The sequence below is a fragment of the Lepisma saccharinum genome, chromosome 8, assembly GCF_977018435.1.
Source record: "Lepisma saccharinum chromosome 8, izLepSacc3.1, whole genome shotgun sequence".
NCBI lineage: Eukaryota > Metazoa > Arthropoda > Insecta > Zygentoma > Lepismatidae > Lepisma > Lepisma saccharinum.
Window position 1 is genome coordinate 24894239 of NC_139236.1, and position 23288 is coordinate 24917526.

Below are 23288 nucleotides of genomic sequence, written 5' to 3' on the forward strand. Positions count from 1 at the left end.
ATGCACTGTATTAAATTTAAAAGTCTGAGTTTTTGTTTCAAGTGGGATCCGAATCACTATGTGCCTACACCTGGTATCAAACCCTTGATTAAATATAAAATAAAATGATCATGAAGACTCCACCCCTACTTATGACCAAGACTGTGAACGAGAGGATATTTTCTCTTGCAAGAGGAAATGATGTTAAGCACAGAGAAGATGGAGGGAATTAGAGATAGAGAAGGACCATGTGAATATATGGAGATAAGCATTAACCTCATTATTCTCATGTAATCTGCCAACCTCCATAGTGGAGTGGTTAGCACAGTGCAGTACGATGCCAGATGTCTCAGATTCAAATCCCAGCCTGGGCATGGGTGTTGCAATGGAACCCAGATTTTTACATTCCTTGGTTTTACATTTTTACATCCCAATAGAGAAAAATACTGTAAAATTTTCTCCGATTTTACATTTTCCTGCATTCTTTCAGCTTCGTTCCCTGAAAAACGTAAAATCAAGATTCCATTTTATTTGTGCATCCCTTCATCAATTTCATCATCACTCATCCTCATCTTTGAGATTAGCCAAAAGTGGCAGAAATGCAAAGTAAAATAAACAAAATCAATGACTCACTTTAATCCAGTCCTGAATAGAAATGATTGCTAAAAGATGCTAAAAGGAATAGTTAATACAGGTAAAAGGCCATAGACGAAGAAATTAAGAAGCTCCCACACTGTTATGAAAAGTAACACAGAAGAATGGAAATCCTGGTGGTCCACCATGCAGAAAGTAAGAAAGTAAGTAAGTAAGTAAGTAAGTAAGTAAGTAAGTAAGTAAGTAAGTAAGTAAGTAAGTAAGTAAAAAAAAAAAGAAATGAATGTATGAAATAGTGTGTGTTGTGGAATACAGAGTATCTAAAACTGTAATAATGATTCAATTTGAGCCATAAGGCTAGTACGTACATAAATATTATCAAAGGCACAATTTCAAGTTATGAATTCATTCCCTTTCCAGTACTCAGTATGATGTTAACGAACTAGAGTAAACTAACAGCATAATTTCCTATCATTACTTTTAAAATAAAATTAATATGTAATCACACATTTGTTTGGCTCCTGGCACAGATCACTACTACTACTACTAATATCATGAAAAACAAAAACAAGAGAAACAATTTACTCTCTCACATGTGAACAGAAAACACAATTAAAACTCTTTAGATATGTACACAACATTATCACCACTATGTATAAACATTCAAGTATATATATATATATATATATATATATATATATATATATATATATATATATATTATCCCTTGTTATAACATTCGAACATAAAAATCTTAACCAAAAAAATGGAATTATGGACATAGAACATAGATAATTTAAAACTGCATAAATATAACAATATTATCACACTTAGACTTAAGAACGAAAGAGGAATATTTGACATTAATTTCTGTCTATGCAGTGTTTTTATGATACCTCATGTCTATTTGTACTAGAATCACTGTTACGTCCATTTAGGTGCTTCAGTTGGAAGAATTTTACTTATCAATATGAAAAGCACGTTGACTAGCTATATTTCACAATACAAATGCTTACTAGCAAGTATACTAGTTATTGTCCTTCCTTGCAATTTTCTCACCACAAGTTAAATGTTATCTCAAAAATATAGTTTGTTTTTTAAAAAAACTACTTCTTTATCTATTTAACCCTTTAAGTTTAAAAATCAGTCATGGACTGTAGTACATTTTGGTTCAATGGACAATAACAGCAAGTATTTCATGGTAATGTTGCACTTTTTTCCTCTCTTCCCTATATAATAATAATAATAACATACATAATACTATCACCACAAAAAACACAAATTCATCACATCCGTGGGCACGACAACAAACAACACTGGCCACTGCATCAGAAATGTCAAATGGGGATGATGTTCCAGTTAAATTAACTGACTTAATTCTTACACAAAATGTCTGCTCATATGAAGACACACAATGAAATGGGAAGTAAACAGGAACTCAAAAGTTACTGGCTATGATGACCTGAGCTTGGGGAATTCATGTCCGAGGAAAATAAAAGTTGAGCTTGTTGCTGTGAAAGCTGAAATGGTATCACTTCTTCAACTGCATTTTCTTGAATATTAACCTAAAACAAATTAAAGAACAACGTTCCATTAATACACTAAATCTATTTCAAAGTTTGTTTTGAGATCAAAATTCGAACCTTCATAGGTTCAAATACGGGCTACAATAATATGGACCCATGTCTATTTCTATGTTTTGGATTGAATTGAATACACACGTACAAATGCTCTGAGCTCACACCAAGACTTGAACCACGCTGTCAGTAACAAGCATGTGAATTCAGTACGATCATACCTACAGTTTGATACTTTGTGACAGCTAATATTTTCTTAAACAAAAAAATTCCCATCAGTCTACAAAAATCCAAATAGTGCAAATCCCAAGATGGATTTGGCAAAACATCTGCAGTGGGTACAAAATGCAGATGAATTATTTATCTACAATATAAGATATTTTGACCCCTTAACTCCATATTTCAAAGCTCTAGGCTGGTTTAATTGCATACAGTAACCTACAACTTTATTGGTTTGAGTTGGTGTTTTAAGTCCACTTTATGCACAGTAAGGCTAATCAGGACTGGACCTACAGTTTAAAGTGGGATCAGAACAACTTGTGCCTCCACCGGGGATCGAACCCGGGACCCCTTGATTACAAGGCAATGACGCTACCACTGCGCCATGGGGGAGGCCCTCTACAACTTTATTGATTGCCCTGCAGGGGATGGAGGACCCCTAGAAAAACTTAAATAGTATAGGGAGTCGAGTGATAACTAAATTAGTATAGATACCACATAAGTCTATTAATTTTTTTTTTTTTTTAAATGTAGGATTGATATGGATAACAATTTTCCAGTGGGTGGTATAAACTGTAAATCCTAATTCAAAGCATTGTAATATTCTACAGGATAAGAATATTACCTAAACGCCTCATGGAATATAAATTACAGACAGACAAACAATGTGCTAACATGATAACAAAAAATAGTTAAAAATATATATGGAATGAGTTGCCTCACAATCTCCCCACGAGTCTCAAACTGGACATAGGCATGTTCCACTGTGTCTCTCTTCATCCATTTGATTTATTTATCATTCACCACCAATGTTGCGATGATCCAAAAGTGACAGAAAAGCGATACACAATAAAAAATAAAAAAAATATCTAAATTTGTACATAACAAAACTGGAAAAGTTTACCAGAAAAAATTATCAAACCATGTTTGATATGTATAACCTCTTACCAGGTCCAAAACAACCATGTTTCGATTAACCCTTAAACCGAACCATCGGTCTGACAGACCCCCTGCAAATTTAATCGGGCTCACGTGGCAACACTGTTGTGCTCTCCACCCTGAAACTCCCAGTACCTTTCCCCCACCATTTTTACCTCTGAACGAGCCAAACCATATCAATAGCTTATTGAATACCAATCTGCACGATAGCTTTCTTCTGAGGATAGAGCGTCTGTGAGACCGTATAGTTCGGGTTACGTCACAATTGCCCCGGTCCATAATACAGCATGGTTCGAGTTGTGTACATTTGTGGAACATGTTTGTTTTTGTTTATTTCGTTGTATTTTTGTGAACAGTGTTTCCATGGCCCAAGAAAGAAATCGAGCCATTTTGCAAGTCACATATGACGATTTTACGAACATGTTAGGGAGGGAACTATTAAAAAACAAAGAATCTGAACTCAAGATTTACGGTGATGAGAGACAATCGACAACTCTGATGCTAATCCTATTTCTTCTGCTGAGTCCCAGGATGGGATGGTAGAGATTCCGGAACAAGTAGTGACGATGATGAAAATGAATTCTGAACGACTGTGAAGTTCCTGCTCGTGTCGTCACCTGTTCTCTGCCAGAGCCAATTACACCTGGCGTGTCAGATGCCCCTCACCCAGCTCCGCAGTTTTAGTTTGGCAGCGCGAGAGGCAACCCATACACATGGAGAATGGTTGAACCGCCAAAACATCGTTGCACTCCTCAAAATAACATCTGATCTTACTGAGCTAAGGGTTCTTCTTATATTTTTTTTCTACTCCTCAATTTTTAAATCGGTTCATGAAAATATGCTTTCTATGTTTTCAAAGAAGGCTGCAGGAAGACCAATTTTCACTGTGTTCTAAATAAACAATAAATATTACTTCTATTTATTGAACCTTACATACGAGGTGTGGCTAGAAAAAACCGGACTGTTGCTACAAAATCTTTTATTGGTTATTTAGTACAATACGAACATTATCCCCTTCAATGTACTCCCCTGCACTGTTGATACACCGCTCCATACGAATCTTCCATTTCTGGAAGCAGTGCTGGAAATCATTTTCTGAAACCATGTTCATGACCTCCGTCGCTTTTCTTTTCACAGATTCTACGGTCGTAAATCTGGTTCCTTTCACTGCTGATTTGACCTTTGGGAATAAAAAAAGTTGCACGAAGAGATTTCCAGCGAATAGGGTGGATGTTCTAACACTGGGATCCCATGGTCGGTCAAAAAACCTTGACTGACAATGCCGTGTGGACAGAAGCATTGCCCTGATGAAGAATCCATGACTTACTTTTCCACAAATCAGGTCGTCGCCTTCTTATTCGCTCATGAAGGATCATCAGCACCGTAATTGAATAATGTTGGTTATTTTGCAATAGCTCGAATACTCAAGGACGATTTTTTCAAATCAATTCACCGACATTTACAATGTCTGATTCTGTTTTTGACGTGCAAGGCCACCCAGGATGCAAGTCGTCCGCAATCACTTCTCGTCCCTCTTTAAACCTTTGAAACCACTTAAACACTTGAGTGCGTGATAAACACTCATCTCCGTATACTTTCTTCAACAAACCATAAGTTTCTGTGGTGGATTTCTCGAGTCTTATAAGAAACTTCAAATTGATATGCTGTTCCACTTTCACACTTAACATTTTTCCGACGGAGCAAAGATGTACAGTTCACTTCGTCCACAAACTACAGTGGAACTGAGCGCCGCGCACCCTGGAAAATCACACAGTCGATAGGCAGGATATCACGTTATACACTCATGCACCACTTGACATTGACGCGCTTGTCGTTTGTCGACAGCAACATCGATCTGGTTTTCTTCTAGCCACACCTCGTTGATGAAATAATTGGAAGTTGATAATTAAGGCTTGTGGAACAAATATTTTGCTTTATCATTAACAATAAATAAATAAATTGAATGTGCAGTATACGACATTCATCGACTGTCTTCCTACTGTTGAACCATGATGGGTACTGGTTAGCTTTCCTTTCATGGCTGGTCAGGCTGGTTCAAGACCGGTTCAAGACCGCTGCTTGGGCAGGTGTGGCAGTCAATGAATCATATTTGCGATGGGTGGGTTAGGAATAGTATTTTAGACTTCTAGCACGAGACATCAGGTATTTTTTCTAATTCAATGATATTAGTTTAATCAATATGGATATTAATTTCCAATTAAGGTTGCAGCCAAGAGTCATACTTAGGGGCATGCATGTTTTGTTATTGACGAAAAAATGAAATGTGAAATAACACATTGTAATCTTCATTTTTCATGTTTTTGAAAGGTGTGAGGTGCAAAGCTCCCACGTTTTGTCACGAAATGATGCAAAATGAATTGCAAAATACATTCTTAAACCTGAAATTTACAGTTTATTTACCGACGTGACACCCTCTGAGGTCTGAACTATCCTGAGAGTTATACAAATCATGGAAAATTCATTAATTCTGCTGTAAATATTTGAGAAGCAAAAATAGACTCCTTTACTCAGGAATAAAGTTAACACTCTGATAACTATATAAATGTACTATTAGAAGTGAAATGTTAATTTTGTGTAAAAAGTATAGTTTTTTAATCAAATTTAGGTTTCTTTCACCATTTTAACACCGAAATGCAATTTTATCCTGAAATATGCCAAGTTTTTGTAACGAAATCTTGATCTTTTATTCACCATAAATATGTAGCTCTAGTCATACATTTCGATAGTCATAATGCTTCCATGTTCATTTTGTGCACACACACAGACCAATGAAACAAATGTGGGTGGGGCATGTTTTGATTTTACGAAAATGTATACTGAAGTAGTGTCCTTGTGTCAATACAAACTTTATATATTATAACTAGACCTCGGATTTTTAGGTTCAAAAAAGTGTGCTTATAGGTTCCTAAAATAGGCTCTAAAAATCCTAAAATAGGTTCAAAAAACCTTAAAATACGTTCTAAAAATCCTAAAATAGGTCCTAACAATATTAAATTAGGGCTGACAAATCCTGTCGTAAGTTCAAAAAACTTAAAAGTAGTTCAAAATTCCTGAAAAATGCTGATTAGGTATAGTCATCTATATCCTGAAATACACACTATCTTGCATAGCATTATGTTTGTTGCCTAACCCTACGGTGATGGCAAAACTTACCATTGGAAATTTGCTATTAAAATCCACTCTTCGCCGTATAGTTAGGCAACAATCTTTTTTCATGTTATCCACAGTCAAACTCCACAATTTTGTATGTGAGGATCATCTTATATGCTGAAAATAATCTTTCAACAAAAACATAGTCAGTGGTGCACACTTCAAAGCTCAAATATTAGTTTGCCACAAAGCACCGAAGTGGCACGAAAGTGAGCAAGACCACACAGATCAGACCACTTTGGAATGTACAGGTTTTGGATTGGATTGGATTAAAATTTCTGGGTGCGTCGGCACTTAAGGCCATTTCGCACCCTTCTATGTATACGGGGAAATGGCCCCTTATCTAAAATTCTGACTTAATTTTAAAAAAGGGGTGTAGATAGCCCCTTGGGAAAAACTAAAAGTGCAAGGTTGTAAAAAGACCTGCACGAGACAAACACAACACATTAAAAAGTCAGAATAAACTAAAAACCTCCTTACAGACGGTGGAAGAGTCCAGCTCTTCGCAAAAAACTAAAAAAAGGTGATAAAATACTGCTGTCATCACCCAAGAGGGATGACAAACAGCCGGAAAGGTTAAAAGTCTGCCGGAGGTAAGCAAGATCGACACATTCAACGAGAATGTGTCGGATGCTTAAAATAACATTACAAGTACGACACAACGGAGGGTCCAGCCCTTGCAGTAGGTGACCATGCGTGAGACGGCTGTGTCCTATACGCAGGCGGGTAAGAATAACGTCTTCTTGCCGAGAGGGACGAGACGAGGAACGCCAAACACCTATGGTGGGCTTAAGGGAATGTACAGGTAACAGTGGCACCAGACATTTTGCTTTGTTAGAGTTTTGAAAGATCACCAAGGACTTGGAGGAAGGAAAATCGACAGAGAGTATGTTTCAAACATGTTCGTCATTGAATTTTTTCGTGTCCAAACAAAGCAAATGCCTCTGTGTGACATAAAAATTCTGTAAAACCTTTAAAAATATATAAAAACCTAAAAAAGGCTTGATTTCGGGGCAAAAACCTAAAATAGGTTCTAACAAGTGAAATAGGTTCTTTTAGGCACTATAAAACTTCATCAGTTATTGCATTTTTTAATCAAACATTGACATAACTTATTATTTCTTACATACCTGTAAAGGGAAAAATAGGTTAAAAACAAAAAATCCGAGGTCTAATTATAACATGAACAGAAGTGATGTGGTGAATTAGTCTGAAATTAAATGCGTCAATTAGTGTACAATTGTTCACACCTTGGAATAATGAGACACCGTGAATGGTGGTACAGTACCATTGACAATGATAGGCGATTAAAACAGTTTGCACAGTAACACAGAGTTTCATTCATCTTTACAAAGCAGGGTATGTGCTATTAAAATTCTAAGGTCATCAGAAATATGTCAGGTGATGTATCAAATATAAGTCCCATAAAAGAGTTTTAAAATGACACCAAAATGTACATATGTTACTATCTGTAAGTGTACAAAATTGTATTCGAATCTATGTTTGTTTTTCAGCCTTCTCTAAGTTAATTTGCCAACTCTAACCAGGCAATAAAAACGTAGATATTTTGCAGTACAGGTGTGAACAACACTGTTGAGTCTGGAGAATGAGCATATGACCATTTCCTGTCATACAGGATTTTGTGTATCACGCATGCACGAGAGGTTGCTTGTTTCTTATTGTACCAGAGTCAAGCGAAGGAAATAGTTTGGTATGAAGACTGCGACATGCAAGGTTGCTTCTAGATGTTGCTTGTGCGTTTCCCGTAATGTAAGTGTAAATTATATGAAAGCGAACTATTACATATATCTTACTTAAACTGTATTTTTTATTGTATAACCCAAAATGTTTTTGATAGCTTCAGGCAGTGTGGTTATACAAAAGTTGGTGTACCCATCACAGGGACTCGATACCACCGAGCATTACTCAGGGACTTTTAAGATAGGGAGCGACTGGCAGTGTAGCGACCACATGAACTTTGAGGTTGAGCTTTTTCCTCGCCAGCTGTGTGCGAAGACGTTGCGTTGCAGTAACCATGTCAGGAAAGGCGAAAGAAATGGAGCAGCTTTTGAAGCAAATGGAAACTCGTGTGTTCGAGAAACTACAAGAGCAGAGCAACGAGATGCAAGGACAATTACGAGAGCAAGGTAAGGAGCTAATCCAGTAAAGTAAACACTTTGAAGAAATAATTAATTCAAGTGTGTGCCAAGTTGAAACCTCGTTGAAGCAAGAAATTAGTGTCGTAAAAAGTGAAGTAGTGAGAATGGAATGTAACATGAATGCAAAGGTTGAGTTACTTCAAGAAGATTTCGTGTCGTTGGAAAATAGAACAGAAAAGAAAATAGCCGACGATAAAGCAAATATGAAAGAATGTACAGGTGTGTTCAAACAACAAGTTTTGGAATTACATAATCATTTAGAAGGTAAAATTAACAAGATTGCAGATAACTGCAATGCAAAATCACTAAAGTACGAGAAGTTTTTGACAATCAAGTGAAGCAAAACGAAACTGTGTTTGTTGAAATAAAGAAAGCAATGAATAAGGATCAGGCTAAGTTTGCTAGTTTGTTCGATCTTGTTAAGAGTAATGAACATAGTACAAAAGAATTAGAAGTAAGGTCAGATAATTATGATGTTAATTTACAAAATCTTGGTAAAGAATTGAATGAATTAAGTACAAAAGAAGGTCATACTTTTTAAGATTTGAATCAAAGTGTGCAGTCTGCCAAATGTAAAATTACAGAATGTGAAACAAAAAGCAAATTTCTGATATTACACCTAAAATTGACATAATGGAAGGGAATGCGTTGGCATGGAATATCAATTAAGAGATTTGAGCAATGAAATAGCCATGTTGAAACTTAGTTTAGATAATATTTCGTCTAGTATGAATGTTCCTTTTAACACATACGTAGATAGAGAATCCAGAATAGATGTAAGTTCTTTACCTAAGTCTAAGAATGAAAATAGAGTATATTTTCCAAGTAAAGTATGTGAACATATTTCGTACAGAAAAGCCATTATGTTGAAAAAGAATGTAATACTGAATGTATTTCTTCAGGTTCTGAATATCAAGCGAAAGTGAAAGAAAATAAGGAGAAGGCTGATAGAAATGTAGGATTTCAGTATGGCAAAAGCAAAGAAAGTAAACGTGATAGTAGGTTAAATAAAGTAAATGTAACAGAATGTAATAGTTCTGATAGTGAATCAGACCAAAGACTTAGAAGGTCAGAAAGAAAATTAAATCAAGGAGTATTAAAATATTCTGATGTAGATAGATTTCCTAAGTTTAATGCAACAAGAACCGATTATTTAGCTTCCCAGTTTCTACAGGAAGTGGAATATAGGTTTGAAATGTTGAATGTGTCTAGAAAAGAATACATGAAATACATTCCATTGTTATTAGAAGGAGTTGCTAAAAACTGGTACTTACAAGAAAAGGCACAAATATGTGGTTATGATGAATTTAAACTTATGTTTTTAAATGTATTCGAGAGTTCTTCATGGAATCAACTCTTTTGGCTAATATTTTGTGTAAAAGGTATTCTAAAGAGTTAAAACAGTCTCTTTTGAGTTACTTTTGGTCTCAGATTAATCTGTTAAACACAATACAGCCTGATATGAGTGATCAATAAAAGTTAATTCTAGTAGCTCAACAGTTACCTGTAAAAGTAAAACAAGCTATTTTAAATCAGCCATATATAAGTTTTAATGCAGCAGCTGAACTTGAGCTAGACATGAAGCTTTATATACAGGGTATGAACAAGAAACAAAAAGAGATGGTAGATTTGTAGGTGTAAGACAAGTGAAAATTGTACGAGGTGATACAGTTAGGGAAAAACTACATATAACAAACAGTTTTCAAAGAAACCATGTGAATGAAAATAGTGGCAATGTTGATAGAGATCAAAACATGTCTAACTGAAATGTGAATGTAAGACAAAGGTCATGGGTTCAAAGACCTGACCGTTCTCAATTAAGTTATAGATTACCTCATAGAAATGGGAATGATTCAAATGTAATTAGAAGAAGTAGACATAGTTACGATGTTGGTAATGATGACTATAAGATATGATAGTAATGAGAGAATTTCAAGTGGAACTAGTTATAGAAATAGCAGTACAAATACAGTACCATATAACAATATTCAAGTTAGTAACAATAGTCATAGTAGACCTATGAGAGAGTCTGTGCTAAGAAATTCTCAAATTAGTGGGCTGAGATCTTGTTCTGAAGACAGAAATTGTAAATGTAGATTCTTCACCTAGAGTGAATGCACCTTTGTACATGTAATCACAATCTTTAAACTAAAATCCAAGTCTACTGTTACGACAACACAGGGTAGCGTAGATGAAGACAATGAAGTTGTGTCTGTAATTAATTCTGACATTGAAACTCATGTAAAGAAGATGGGTGAAGTTCAATTGGAAACTGTATGTAAGATAGATATTGATTTCTACGGGGATATTTTGGAAAATGAAGCACAGTATAGCTCAAGTAAAATGGTGTTACCTGTGAATTTAAGAAATAAGATAAAAAATACTACATTTCTTTTTGAAAACATTAATGGAGTAAAGAATAGATGTTTATTAGATACTGGTTGTGAAATTACGCTTATGTCAGAGAAATGATGGAGAGAAATAACGTCTGAAGTAAAAAGTCCTAAACTTGATCTCGTGGAAGACCTAATTTTACTTGATTATACAGGTAAAATGAAGCAAAAGGTTCTAGGTAAATTCTGTGTAAATCTTGAAATTGATAACATTGAATTTCTGATCCAGTTTGTTGTAAGAGATTTGTCTGTTGATGTGTTGTTAGGTTTAGACTTTTTATATAGTATAGAAGCTCAGATTGACTTCAGAGATAATTCTATGATGATTAACTCTGAACAAAGTTCACATTTAGTTAAGTTAATTCCAATTTCATGTACTTATGTTGAATCTGAAAATAATTTGGAAAAAGATTGCCTAATAATGACAAAATCTGAAAAGAGTGAAACAGTTGATAGTATTAGTGATTTAAGGTATAAGGCTTTGCAAGCAGAGATTTTAGCCGACCATGAAAAGGAGAAAATATTTGATTTACTAGTAGAATTTCAAAGTTTATTTGATGATAAACCAGATCTATTATCAAGACATTTTGAAGGATCTGAACCTGTTTTAGTTCATGTTAACAATAATATGATCTTGAAAAATGAAATTTTGGATATACCAGTAGAAATATTGGTACAAGAACAATGTAATGATGAAGTGTTTCAAACTGATTTAGTTTTTGTTTGATACAAGGATTGAATTATTATGGTGAATTAAGGAATTGTCTTGGAATAAGAAGAAACAAAAATTTGAGTTATTTTCAGTTTGTGTATCATTAAAATAATGTAATTTTTTTTTTAATTAACTAAGTAAAAAAAAGTAAAGTGCTCCCCTGTGCATAGCACCATGCCATGAAAGCGTATAGGGGGTGTGGGGGTAACGCCCCACACTTTCTTGATCCGGTCGTGAGTGGGGGTGATGTGATCAGCATCACGCCCCTGACCACCTTTACCCCCCAGGGTTTCCCCCCAGGTACCCATGTTATTCTATGCTCGGTGGGTGCCGGGACTGTTTCCAACGTTAGAAAAGTTCCCGGATTCGAACCTTTAGCATGGTAGTCAGATGCGTTACCGACTGAGCCACCGCAGCCACTGAATTAACCAAGTATGAAACATTTAAAAACTATACATGTAATAACTATACAGGCAGAATGTCAAAAGTGTAAAATTTCGCTTGCTCCCTTCATGAAATTTTTCATTGAAGGAGAGGGATGTATGACCATTTCCTGTCGTACAGGATTTTGTGTATCGCACATGCGCAAGAGGTTGCTTGTTTCTTATTGTACCAGAGTCAAGCGAAGGAAATAGCTCAGTACGAAGACTGCGACATGCAAGGTTGCTTCTAGATGTTGCTTGTGCGTTTGCCGGAATGTAAGTGTATGTTATACGAAAGCGAGCTATTACATATATCTTACTTAAACTGTATTTTTTTTATTGTATAACCCAAAATGTGTTTGATAGCTTCAGGCAGTGTGGTTACAAGCAGAGACAAACAGAGCCTGAGTTCTCTTTCTCAGACAGTAAGGTGTGTTGAATCCTTGGAAACAGTGTTAAGAATTTGAAATGAAGGTTGATACTAGTTGACCATTAAATTTTCACTCTCCACCCCTTCCCCTACCCAACAGACAAGAAAACATATTTTTCAAACCATCATCCTTGCTGACGGAGGCATAAGTTCACACGTAAGTTTCCAACAGGTGGTGCTGTGTGTGTATTATACACTATCTGGCCATTCGTCACCGGACACCCCATCAGGTGGCATCATGGTGTGGTCGTGCTTCTCCTGGTATGGTCTTGGTCCTCTTGTGTTAGTGCGTGGAAACATGAATGCAGATGCATACAAAACGATCCTGGACAATTCTGCGCTACCGACATTGTGGGCACAATTCGGTAGTGGTCCTTATCTGTTTCAGCACGACAATGCCCCATGTCATACGGCAGGTGTGATCAACACGTGGTTCGAGGATATGGGTGTGCAAAAACTTGATTGGCCCGCCCAAAGTCCTGATCTCAACCCGATTGAGCATCTTTGGGACGAGTTGGAGCGCCGGTTGAGAGCCAGGCCACACCGCCCAAAAAACACTAAAGAGTTGTTCGCCGCTTTGCAAGAGGAATGGAGCAGGATTCCCGTCGAAACCTATCGCAATTTGGTGGACAGTCTTCCTCAGAGGGTTGCGGCTGTGCTTGCTGCGAAAGGTGGCCCCACACGATACTGACGGACGCCTGAAACCGGATTAAAGTACTCGTTCCAGGTGTCCGGTGACGAATGGCCAGATAGTGTACATCTCAGTATGGTTGTGTTTTGCAGAAATATTAGGGATAGGACAGATTAATCGGTACTCCATTGGTAATGGCCAATATAGTGATATTGGTGTATCAGTAAAATTACTGATAAATTACTGATAATTTTACTGATCTGATATATCTATAAATAACTTATAATTTAGTGCAATACTCTGTCATTTTGTTATAACTTTTATGGATATAAATATACAACCTCCATACACTACTTTTCTTAAAAATAAATCTATAAATATGCAGCTTCTTTTGCAGTTATGTGTTAACACACATTTATTAAGGAGGTGAATGACCCATTTAGATTTTTCAAGGACCATTTAGAATTTTATATTAGATTGGTATCGGTACTTTATCCATATTGGTCAAAATTTCATATTGGCCATAAAAAATATACATGAACAAACTAATGAGCATCTCTAATATATAAATACAGAACATGTAAATATAATATGTGGGGGTGAAGCCATGGGCAGGACACTAGTACATAAATATTTAAGGAAAATAGGTTATGTATTCTAAAGTTGTCCCTTGAACTTTGAATTAATCGGGTTTTCCTGTACTCACAAGTTCTCAAGTACTACACATCCTTTGAATTTGGAAAGACATAAAAAAATATGAGGTTGTGTGTTGAATGTTAACTTGGAATGACCCACTAGTTACTTGCAGATACATAGAAAAATAGTGCACTGTAATGTAATCTTAGCATAAACAAATTAAATTTTAACAATAAGCACTATACACATACTTGGTTAGGATCACCTATAATGCCTCTGTCCACATGAGACTGGTTGCCTGCCATGGTTGTAATGAAAGGGGAATAATTACTTTGGGACGAAACAGACATTTCACTGGTAGACTGTGTGCAGTACATTTCTGATGGTGCAGATGTTGAGTTATGTCCAAGAGAGGTACTTGTTGTGTTTTCACCTGTCTCAGGTGAGTAAGGCACACTAACCTGTTGGAATAAGGAAACAGTACAATAACATTTCGATCACTGGCTAAAGTAACAAGAAAAAAAAAAGAATTGTTCTGCAATCAATGCTATTATAACAGAACAAATAATATTTCACAGATAGGTAACATTGGGCTCAACTAGGGATGCTGAGTTTGAATCCTATACAATGCATGAGGCTCAGGCGATACCACTTTGAATCGATACTCTCACCAATTCCCACCGATAGCAATGTTTGAAAATTGTAATAATTAAAAGTTGTTCAATATATACACATAATAGTGCGTAAGTATTCCACTCTAATTACATGCACTAATTTACCAAGATTTTTCTGAAAATATTTGAGAATTACATCAGAATAGTAAATTACATATCACAAAATTCAGTTTTTTTCACTGGTGCAAAATTAAAATAAACTTCAAGTTTTGCATAATTTCGAAGATAATTAGACTCCGTGAAAGTGCTGCATGACATTTTTGAGGACTTTGTGAAAGATTAAAATGCCGGGAAAATATCTGCAGGTATCGGCAAATAAATTCCATCTGAAACATTTCAATATCAATACAAATTCTTCGGCATTGGTATTGGTTCAGCCCTAGTATTGCAATAATCTGGCATCATATCCTTTTAGGAGCATAGGATGATGTCATGATTTTAACATACACGACTTCATCCTGCATTCCTACAAGGATACAACTTCACACCACAGCATGTAACATACAAGGAATTCCCAGTGGAACACTACCTTATCATTAGCTGCGTACATGTTTCCAGTGGAATAAGCAAAGATTTTTAAAAATTTTGTCAGTTTTTACCATGCGGTAACCCAATCAACACTTAGATCTGGATCCAAAGATTTTTACCCCTGTGACCAGCTAACATGCATCTAGTGTCTTGATAAAAGAAAAGTTTGAGTTTTTCAAAATATTGGCAACTACCCACCAAATTTGCTCAAATTGCAAATACTATTATACATATGTTATATATAAAATAGTAATGCCCATCTTTATTGTTTGTGCTCCAGAAGCAAGATATCAAGGGAAGAATTTGTATCAAGCAAGTTTGGATATCTTGTGCATACAAGTACGTAATTTCATGGTTGTCCGACAGGAGGTGCCATTGTAGCAGCCAGTTAAAATGGCAGAAGTGAGATACACCCATCCCAAACAGAAAGCAGTCATTGAATTTTAGTGATGGAAAATGAACGTGTGGTAAATGTTCTCAAGCGATTGTGTTCTCTCTCAGAAATATTGTGCTGTACAGAAGTATGTTTGGAAGCTGGGCTAAGTGAATCAAAATGTTAAAACAGGGAGAAGCGGAGCTGGATAGTTTGTCACCATCAGGACAACCATCTTTTGAGATACTGATCGATGAAGTTGTTCTTGCAAATGTGTTGCCCCGTGGTGCGACTGTTAACTGTGACTCTTATGTCAGCACCCTCCACAAATTCCAGAAGCAACTAGGGCGAGTGTGGACTAACAGACATCTCTGAGACAACTTGCTCCTCCATGATAATGCCTGCAAGCAACCAAGCTTGGGGAAATGGAGGCAATCGCTAAACTTCGTTGGACTGTGCTCCTGCATCCACCCCACATCCCAGATCTTGCCTCATCAGATCTCTGTCTTTTCGGTCTAATGAAGGACTTTAAGCATGGAACAAGGTTTGAAGACAACGAAAAAGTTGTTGGGACTGTCAAAAGATGGCTGGCTATGGGAATAAGATAAATCCTGGTAGTGATCGAAAACATGCCCTCGTTCCGCAGTGGTGCAAGACCTAGAACTGAACTGAGAATTTGTAGAAAAATAACAATTGTAGCCGAAACGTGTAGCTTTGCTGTGTGAATTTTATTTAAGTCGAATAAACAGTTTTAATTTTAAAAAATGTAGGGCATAACTTTTGAACAAGCCTAGTACATATACATACACCACACACACACGCACAATGCTATTTGTATACTTACATTTATAAAGGGAAGAAGGCCATACTGAGCCATCATTAATTGTTCCTGCACTCTCCGAAGTTCCTCTTGTTGTTGTACAATCAACTGTTGCAGCTCTGTATGTTTTCTTTGAAGCTGTTCCTGAAGATGTGACTGGGCTGAGGTCATAACAATTGGTTGGCGCAGAAGCTGTAAAATCAGAGCCTTCATGTCATCATGTAAAACTAAAAAGGTAAAACTTTTTTGTTACATCTTTATATCTGTATAATTCTTGTAGAACACTAACATCTTGTGTAATGCAGTGGAAGTGATATTACTGTTTGAAAAGTTGTGTGTCAAACAGGACTCCCTGCCACAACTTTTGCACTCCATGTCAATGTTACCACTGAATTGCCAAGTCCACTTTTTTGGCTTTTCCAGAATTTATACCAAGTTTCTGGGGGGGGGGGGGGGGGGGTAAATAAAGCACACTTTTCTTCATGTATCTGTGAAGTCAATAATTTTGATTGCATGCACTGCATGTCAACCTCATTATTACTTCCCACACACATTGGTATCTTGTTTTACATATTTTTATGTTACTTTTCTGTTTCTTTAGGCTATTTGTGGCAATAAGGATGATTGATGAGTCCATAAAATTGATGAAGAGACAATTCCAAAGGAAAACCCATGCCCAACCTCAGACTCAAGCCCAGATTGTGATTTGGCTAGTCAACATGCTTGGCCATCAAGGTTAGTTGCATTGCTGGTGTGAGTACACTATTGAGTCACAATTTCCCACTAACTTTCTAATTTCTCTGCCCTCACTTGGACATACAGTGCAAAATTCTTGAACATTTTTCACATTCAGCTTTCCCAATATCATCAACTTTCAAATACAATACAAAAATTACATTACACACTCATTCAAGCATGCAGCTTATTGAAATGACACGACAAGGAATAAAAAATAACTTATAAAGAATGTTTCAAAAGTCACGCAACCCAAACATTGAAAATTTATATAATGAAAACCGTAATAGATATTTACACCGGGTTTCTTGCATTGAGATATTTTTCAATGTTTAACATTATCAATTTATTCCATACAGAAAATTAAATACATTAATAAATGGCGGAAGGCAGGGTTAAAATTTTTCCAGAAATGCACTTTTGAGTGAGAAAACTATGTAAGGAATTATCGGAGAGTCATAATTAGATGTGTAATGAGTGATGCCAATCTGTCATTTGCAACCAAAAATAATCATGTACAGCATTTAATGGATTTATGACTGGCGATTTTATGGGTTGAGTGAAAAAGTGCCATTTTTGGCACATATCTCAATAGCTGGCAACACTAGCAGGTTGAAATTTTGTCACCAGACGCATGAAACATGTGCCTAAGTTTTGTCCATACATATACGTGAAAAATAAAAATCATAATTTTGGGCCGAAATTTGACTATTAAGTGCAAATTTCTCCGCACCTGGCAACCCTGCCATTCCAACACAGCTGCCGGGAGCTTGTTACGAAATGGTAAGGGCGAGTCATAAATGCGGCTACTACAAGTATACTTTTTATTATGATTACAATTTGGACATTAAGTGTTCCGATTAAATCACTAAACTAATCATGTAGGTTATCACTAGGTTAATAAATTTATGTTATTATTTAAATTTATCCAAATAAAAGCAATTAAAATATTTTATAAACATTGTTAATTTACTGAAAACATCTGAGAATTGATCTTCAACAGTAAACACCAACTCTTAACAATGTGTGGGATCATTTGTTGGTGTTTAATATTGTTGATTGTTGTCAAGTTGGGCTGGCCCTGGTGGTGAGTGATTAGAACATTGCGGTACGACACCAGGGGTCCCAGGTTTGAATCCTGGTCTGGGCATGGATGTTTGTGAGTGTCCATTTATCAATTTCATCATCCCCATTTTCGCAAATTAGCCAAAAGTGGCACAAGAAGTGAAGTAAAATAAAGCAAATCAATCAATCAATCAAATGTTGTTAAGTAGGAAAACAAAAACAGTCCCACAACAATAGTAAACGCAATACTCATGTGTCATAGTACACCATTTTTTTTATGGAGCGGTACCTCGTGGAATGCATGAGGATTTTCAGCGGATCATGTTCTGCTGTTTTGGCTGTTAGCCTAACAATTCAAATGAAACCAAGCTTCATCAGCGAAACAAGATGAAATGAAGAATTATGATGCCATTTTCTTCGATGAGAGATCGAAACCACCTACAGTCTTCAAGCATTTATCCTTATCAAGGTTTCACAGTTCTTGAAAAGCATGAACACGATATGGTGTTAGGGTAGTTTTCCTCACATCCCTATGAGCACTGGAAAGTGACAAGTCCGCTTGGGACGCAAGTTTCCTCAAGCTTTTGGTTGGAGATTGTTTCAGACATGTAAGCACATCCCCCACTGTGGCAGGGGTTAAAACCGATGAGCGACCACTTCGTGTTTTGTCACAGTACACTTCCGGTTTCTCGAAATCGACGCACTAGTCATAAAACAGTTGCTTGTGAGATACAGTAGAAGCAGGATATTTTTCCTGGAAAACTTATTGCATATGAGTGTAAGAATGGATAGTAAAATACTCTTCAACAATGCATGCGCGCTGCTCCAATGAAAACTGTAGTGGCAAAGCGTGAGCGAAGAAAATTCAGGGTAGCCAGGGGGAGCCTAGGATTCTCTCAAAAGTCCAATTTCGGTACAAAATCATGATTTAAGATTTTTCACGTAAATGTATGGACAATACTTAGGCACATGTTGCGTGTGTCTGGTGACAAAATTTTGACCTGCTAGTGTTGCCAGCTATGGAGATATGTGCCAAAAATGGCACTTTTTCACTCAACCCATAAAATCGCCAGTCATAAATCCATCAAATGCTACATGATCATTTTTGGTTGCAAATGACAGATTAGCATGGCATCACTAATTACACGTCTAATTATGACTACGATAATTTCTTACACAGTTTTATCTCAAAAGTGCAATTCTGGAAAAAATTTAACGCTGCCTTCCGCCAGTTATTAATTTATTTAAGTTTCTGTATGGAATAAATTGATAATGTTAAGCATTGAAAAATATCTCAATGAATGAGGCTTTATAATGCAAAAAACCCGGTGTAAATATCTCTCACGGTTATCATGATATAAATTTTCGAAGTTTGGGTTGCGCGACTTTTGAAACACTTTGTATAATTCCATAACAAAGTATTTCTTTACAATCATTGTACATACCTCTGTGTCTTGAGTACCTCAAAGAACTGTTTATTTCATTGCATACCATCACAGAAAATTTAGCCAATATCACTAATAACGTAGGAAAAATTCCGACCTTAGATCTCCCACCCTGGGAATCGAACCCAGGTCTACAGTGATCCATTGTTTGAAAGAAGTCATAGCACAATTTTCCATCATCTTTGTCCAGTTCTCCGCATACTGTACGTTATTCTAAATTACTTAAAAATATTGTATGTACTTGAGTTACCCACAAAGGGTTTTTTTGGATGGGGGAGGGGGCTCAGTGATAATGCTACAAAGGAGTAAGAATTTGCACCAAAAGTGGTAATTGCACAGATTAAAAAAGGAAATTCTCGATTTTCATTCCTCAAAATCAAGGTGCATAACTTATTTGAGTAAATACAGTACAAATAATGTAACTTGGGAAAAGAGAATGGATAACTACAAACCTCTGGCGTAGCCGTTGCAGGAAGAGATGTCACAACAGCAGCTTGGGCAGGGAAACCAGCCAACACAGGCCTTACTGGAATGGCAGCAACGTACTGCTGTTGAGATTGGTCAATGAAACTTGTTGGGAAATGCTGGGAATGCGATGCAATGGATACAGCTGGTTTACTCATCGACTGTTGAGGGGGAGGGGACACAAGAACTGTTCCTGATCCTTGAGATGTTCTTGGAGTGTGAACAACGCTGGATTTCTAAAATAAAAAAAGTTTAGTACTTTAGAGATACTTGCAATAAAATAATAATTCGTAGTGTGCTTAATTTTAGCATGAACACATGGAAGTAATCAAAATCTTGTGTTATTTAGTCATGGGTAGGGGCATGCATATTTCGTTTTTGACGAAAACATGAAATGTGAAATCACACACTCTGGTGTTAAATTTTCATGTTTTTGTAAAGTGTGAGGTGCATTTTGCTACCATGTTTTGTCGCGAAATGATGCGAAATGAAATGCAAAATGTGAAATACACTTTTAAACACAAAATTTAGGGTTTATTTACTGATGCGACACCTTCTGCGGTCTGAATTATTCCTGAGAGTTACACAAATCACGGAAAATTGATTATTTCTGCAGTAAATATTTGAGAAGTGAAAAATGGACTCCTTTACACAGAAATACACTTAATACTCTGATAACTATATAAATGAGCTATTAAAAGAAATGTTAATTTTGTGTAATAAGCATAGTTTCGAAATCAAATTTAGAGTTTTATCCACCATTTTAACACCGAAATGCCATTTTACATACTGCTTTTCATCCCGAAATATACCAAATTTTTGTACCGATAACTTGATCTTTTATTTCCTTATTTACCATAAATATGTGGCTCTAGTCATGGGCATGCTATGTCTGGGGCAACTAATATTAATTGTACCAGTCAATTGTTTTTAAAAAAGTTTACAACTCAATATCTCAAAATTAGGGCTGTGCCGCTACCACTTTAAACTGATACTAATACTCTCACCGATACCCGCCGATACCGATACTTGTATAATTTGAACTTAAAATAACAAAGGCTATATATATATATAATGGATAAAAGCAAGGAGGGCCAAAAGGGCTAAATAAAAATCAAAGAAGAAGAAAGGAAACACTCACCGGACAGTGGAAAAATTCAGAATTTTCGCTAACTTAGTAGCATCTTCGGTGTGAGAGGAAAGAGACAGAATCAGAAGTTGGGACCCTGCAGAGTTGCCAGGTCCCCATCGAAGAAGAAGCGGTGCGTAGAACGAAAAAAAACACTGTTTCGTCACCAGGCTTGTAGAGTTTGAGTTGGTGTTTTAAGTCCACTTTATGCACAGTAAGGCTAATTGGGACTGGACCTACAGTTAAAGTGGGATCCGAACCACTTGTACCTCCACCAGGTATCGAACCCGGGACTCCTTGAGTATGAGGCAAAGACGCTTCCACTGCACCAAGGGGGAGGCCCACCAGGCTTGTCGATTTGATTTGATTTTATTTGATTTTAAAATTGTGGGAGCGTCAGCACTTAGGCTATTTTGCTCCCGTCACATTATACGGGGGCCAGCCCCTTATCATTACAAAGAACAACTCTAACGTTGCATAATTACAAATCTTAAAATGTTCTGACTTCTGTTAAAAGCTGAGGCTGTAAACGGGCACTCAGCACACATAAGGACAACAGGACAATACAAACAAAATTATACTGGCCATGGGGATGGGGCCAGTCGCCAGAGCCTCGTTAGTCTGCAGTCCAGGGTGTACTGATGTGGAAGTGAGGTTGACATTTGGGTGTACTACGTGGAAGGTCACCCCTTACACCCCACCAGGCTTGTCGAAAACTGTGAGTGGGTGGGATGGGTTGGGTTGGGAGGGAAGGTGTGGACGTTAGTGTGGACGGCGACAGTGAAGTCCAGGTTGTGGGTGAAGGAGCGGTGGTTATTCGTGCGGAGGTTGAGGGCCGTTGATGTTTCCCCCAGGTAAAAATCACCACAGATGTTGCAGGTGAGGATGTAGATTGAGGATTGAGGCATGGCAGGTCCCTTCGGGATGGAGGGTAAATTTGCCAGTGGGCAGGGGAGTGTTGGTTGTGTGGTGAAGGAGTGTTGTGGTGAAGGAGTGTTGTGGAGCAGGATGTTTTGGAGGTTGGGAGGGCATTTGAAAACCACTCTGGGCTTGTCGGGAATGATGTTTTTGGTTTCAGGATCACAGTGGAGAATGGGGAGAAGAGTGTGTAGTGTGTGCCTCATTTTGTTGAGGTGGGGATGATATTTGATGATGAGTGCGGGTGGGTTGGTGGCAGCAGGTTTCTTGGTGGTAGTGGTGTGTGAGACAGCTCGTGATATTTGTTTGGTGACCAGGGTGAAGGGATATCTACGGTTGACCAGGGCTTGGTGTAGGAGGTTATAATCTGGGGGGAGGTGGCTGAGGTGTTAAGGGCCAGGGAGAATGGAATGGCTTTTTTGGTGTGGAATGGGTGGGATCTGTATTATATAAAAATCAAAGAAGGAGAAAGGAAACACTCAAGAACAGTAAAGAAAACCTGCTGTTACCCAAAAATAATTTCTCATATGGTGTGTTATTGAAATGTATAGAAATAATCCCCACTGCAAGCTGGGAATACAAACCAAATATATCTGAATTGCATGTGTTACATGCCACATTAACTAAACTAAAAGGTGCAAGAGCCATTTGAGGGCCACGGCCTGCGAGAGTGTTATTCACTGCGTGATGCATGGTCCCCATTTAGCTTTCGAGACCATAACCTGCCACTATTGCTTTCAGGTATCCGTCTACAATTGTTCTCATTATTCTGAATCAACACCAATTTTTTTTAATCACTTGGATAAGGTGGAGCTCTAAATACACAAATGAAACCACAATAGTTTTGGTTCACATTTCACACTATTTATACACATTACAAAATTTTGTACTGCATGGTTTGAGGACATTCATATCTCACACATACAACGAGAAACCACAGTCATATATCTTGTGGTTGAGGATGTATCAAAACTCAATTGTTGATCCTATGGAAGCGGCCCCGGCGCCAACCCAGCGTCGAATAACATGGGTACCTGGGGGAAACCCTGGGGGGTAAAGGCGGTCAGGGGCATGATGCTGATCACATCACCCCCACTCACGACCGGATCAAGAAAGTGTGGGGCGTTACCCCCACACCCCCTATACGCCTTCATGGCGTGGTGCTATGCACAGGGGAGCACTTTACTTTACTTTTTTTTTTTTATTTCTCTTAACTGACTTGACAGCAGGTTGGTGCAGTTGGACATGTTCTTAATGTGGCCGTAGGTGCAGTG

General features: G+C 37.2%; 1 protein-coding gene across 3 annotated transcripts in view; it reads right to left on the reverse strand.

The window, feature by feature from the left end:
• Window positions 1–1303: 1303 nt before the first annotated feature.
• Window positions 1304–23288, reverse strand: part of Clk (circadian locomoter output cycles kaput protein Clock) — a 64540-nt gene continuing 42555 nt past the window's right edge. For all 3 annotated transcript variants that reach the window (XM_083126349.1, XM_083126350.1, XM_083126348.1), the window contains exons 15-18: window positions 19955–20203; window positions 16282–16449; window positions 14114–14323; window positions 1304–2138 (exon numbers count right to left, since the gene is read on the reverse strand). In XM_083126349.1, the coding sequence (XP_082982475.1) occupies window positions 2019–2138; window positions 14114–14323; window positions 16282–16449; window positions 19955–20203 (747 nt within the window). In that variant the 3' untranslated portion in view covers window positions 1304–2018. The remainder of the gene's footprint in view (window positions 2139–14113; window positions 14324–16281; window positions 16450–19954; window positions 20204–23288) is intronic.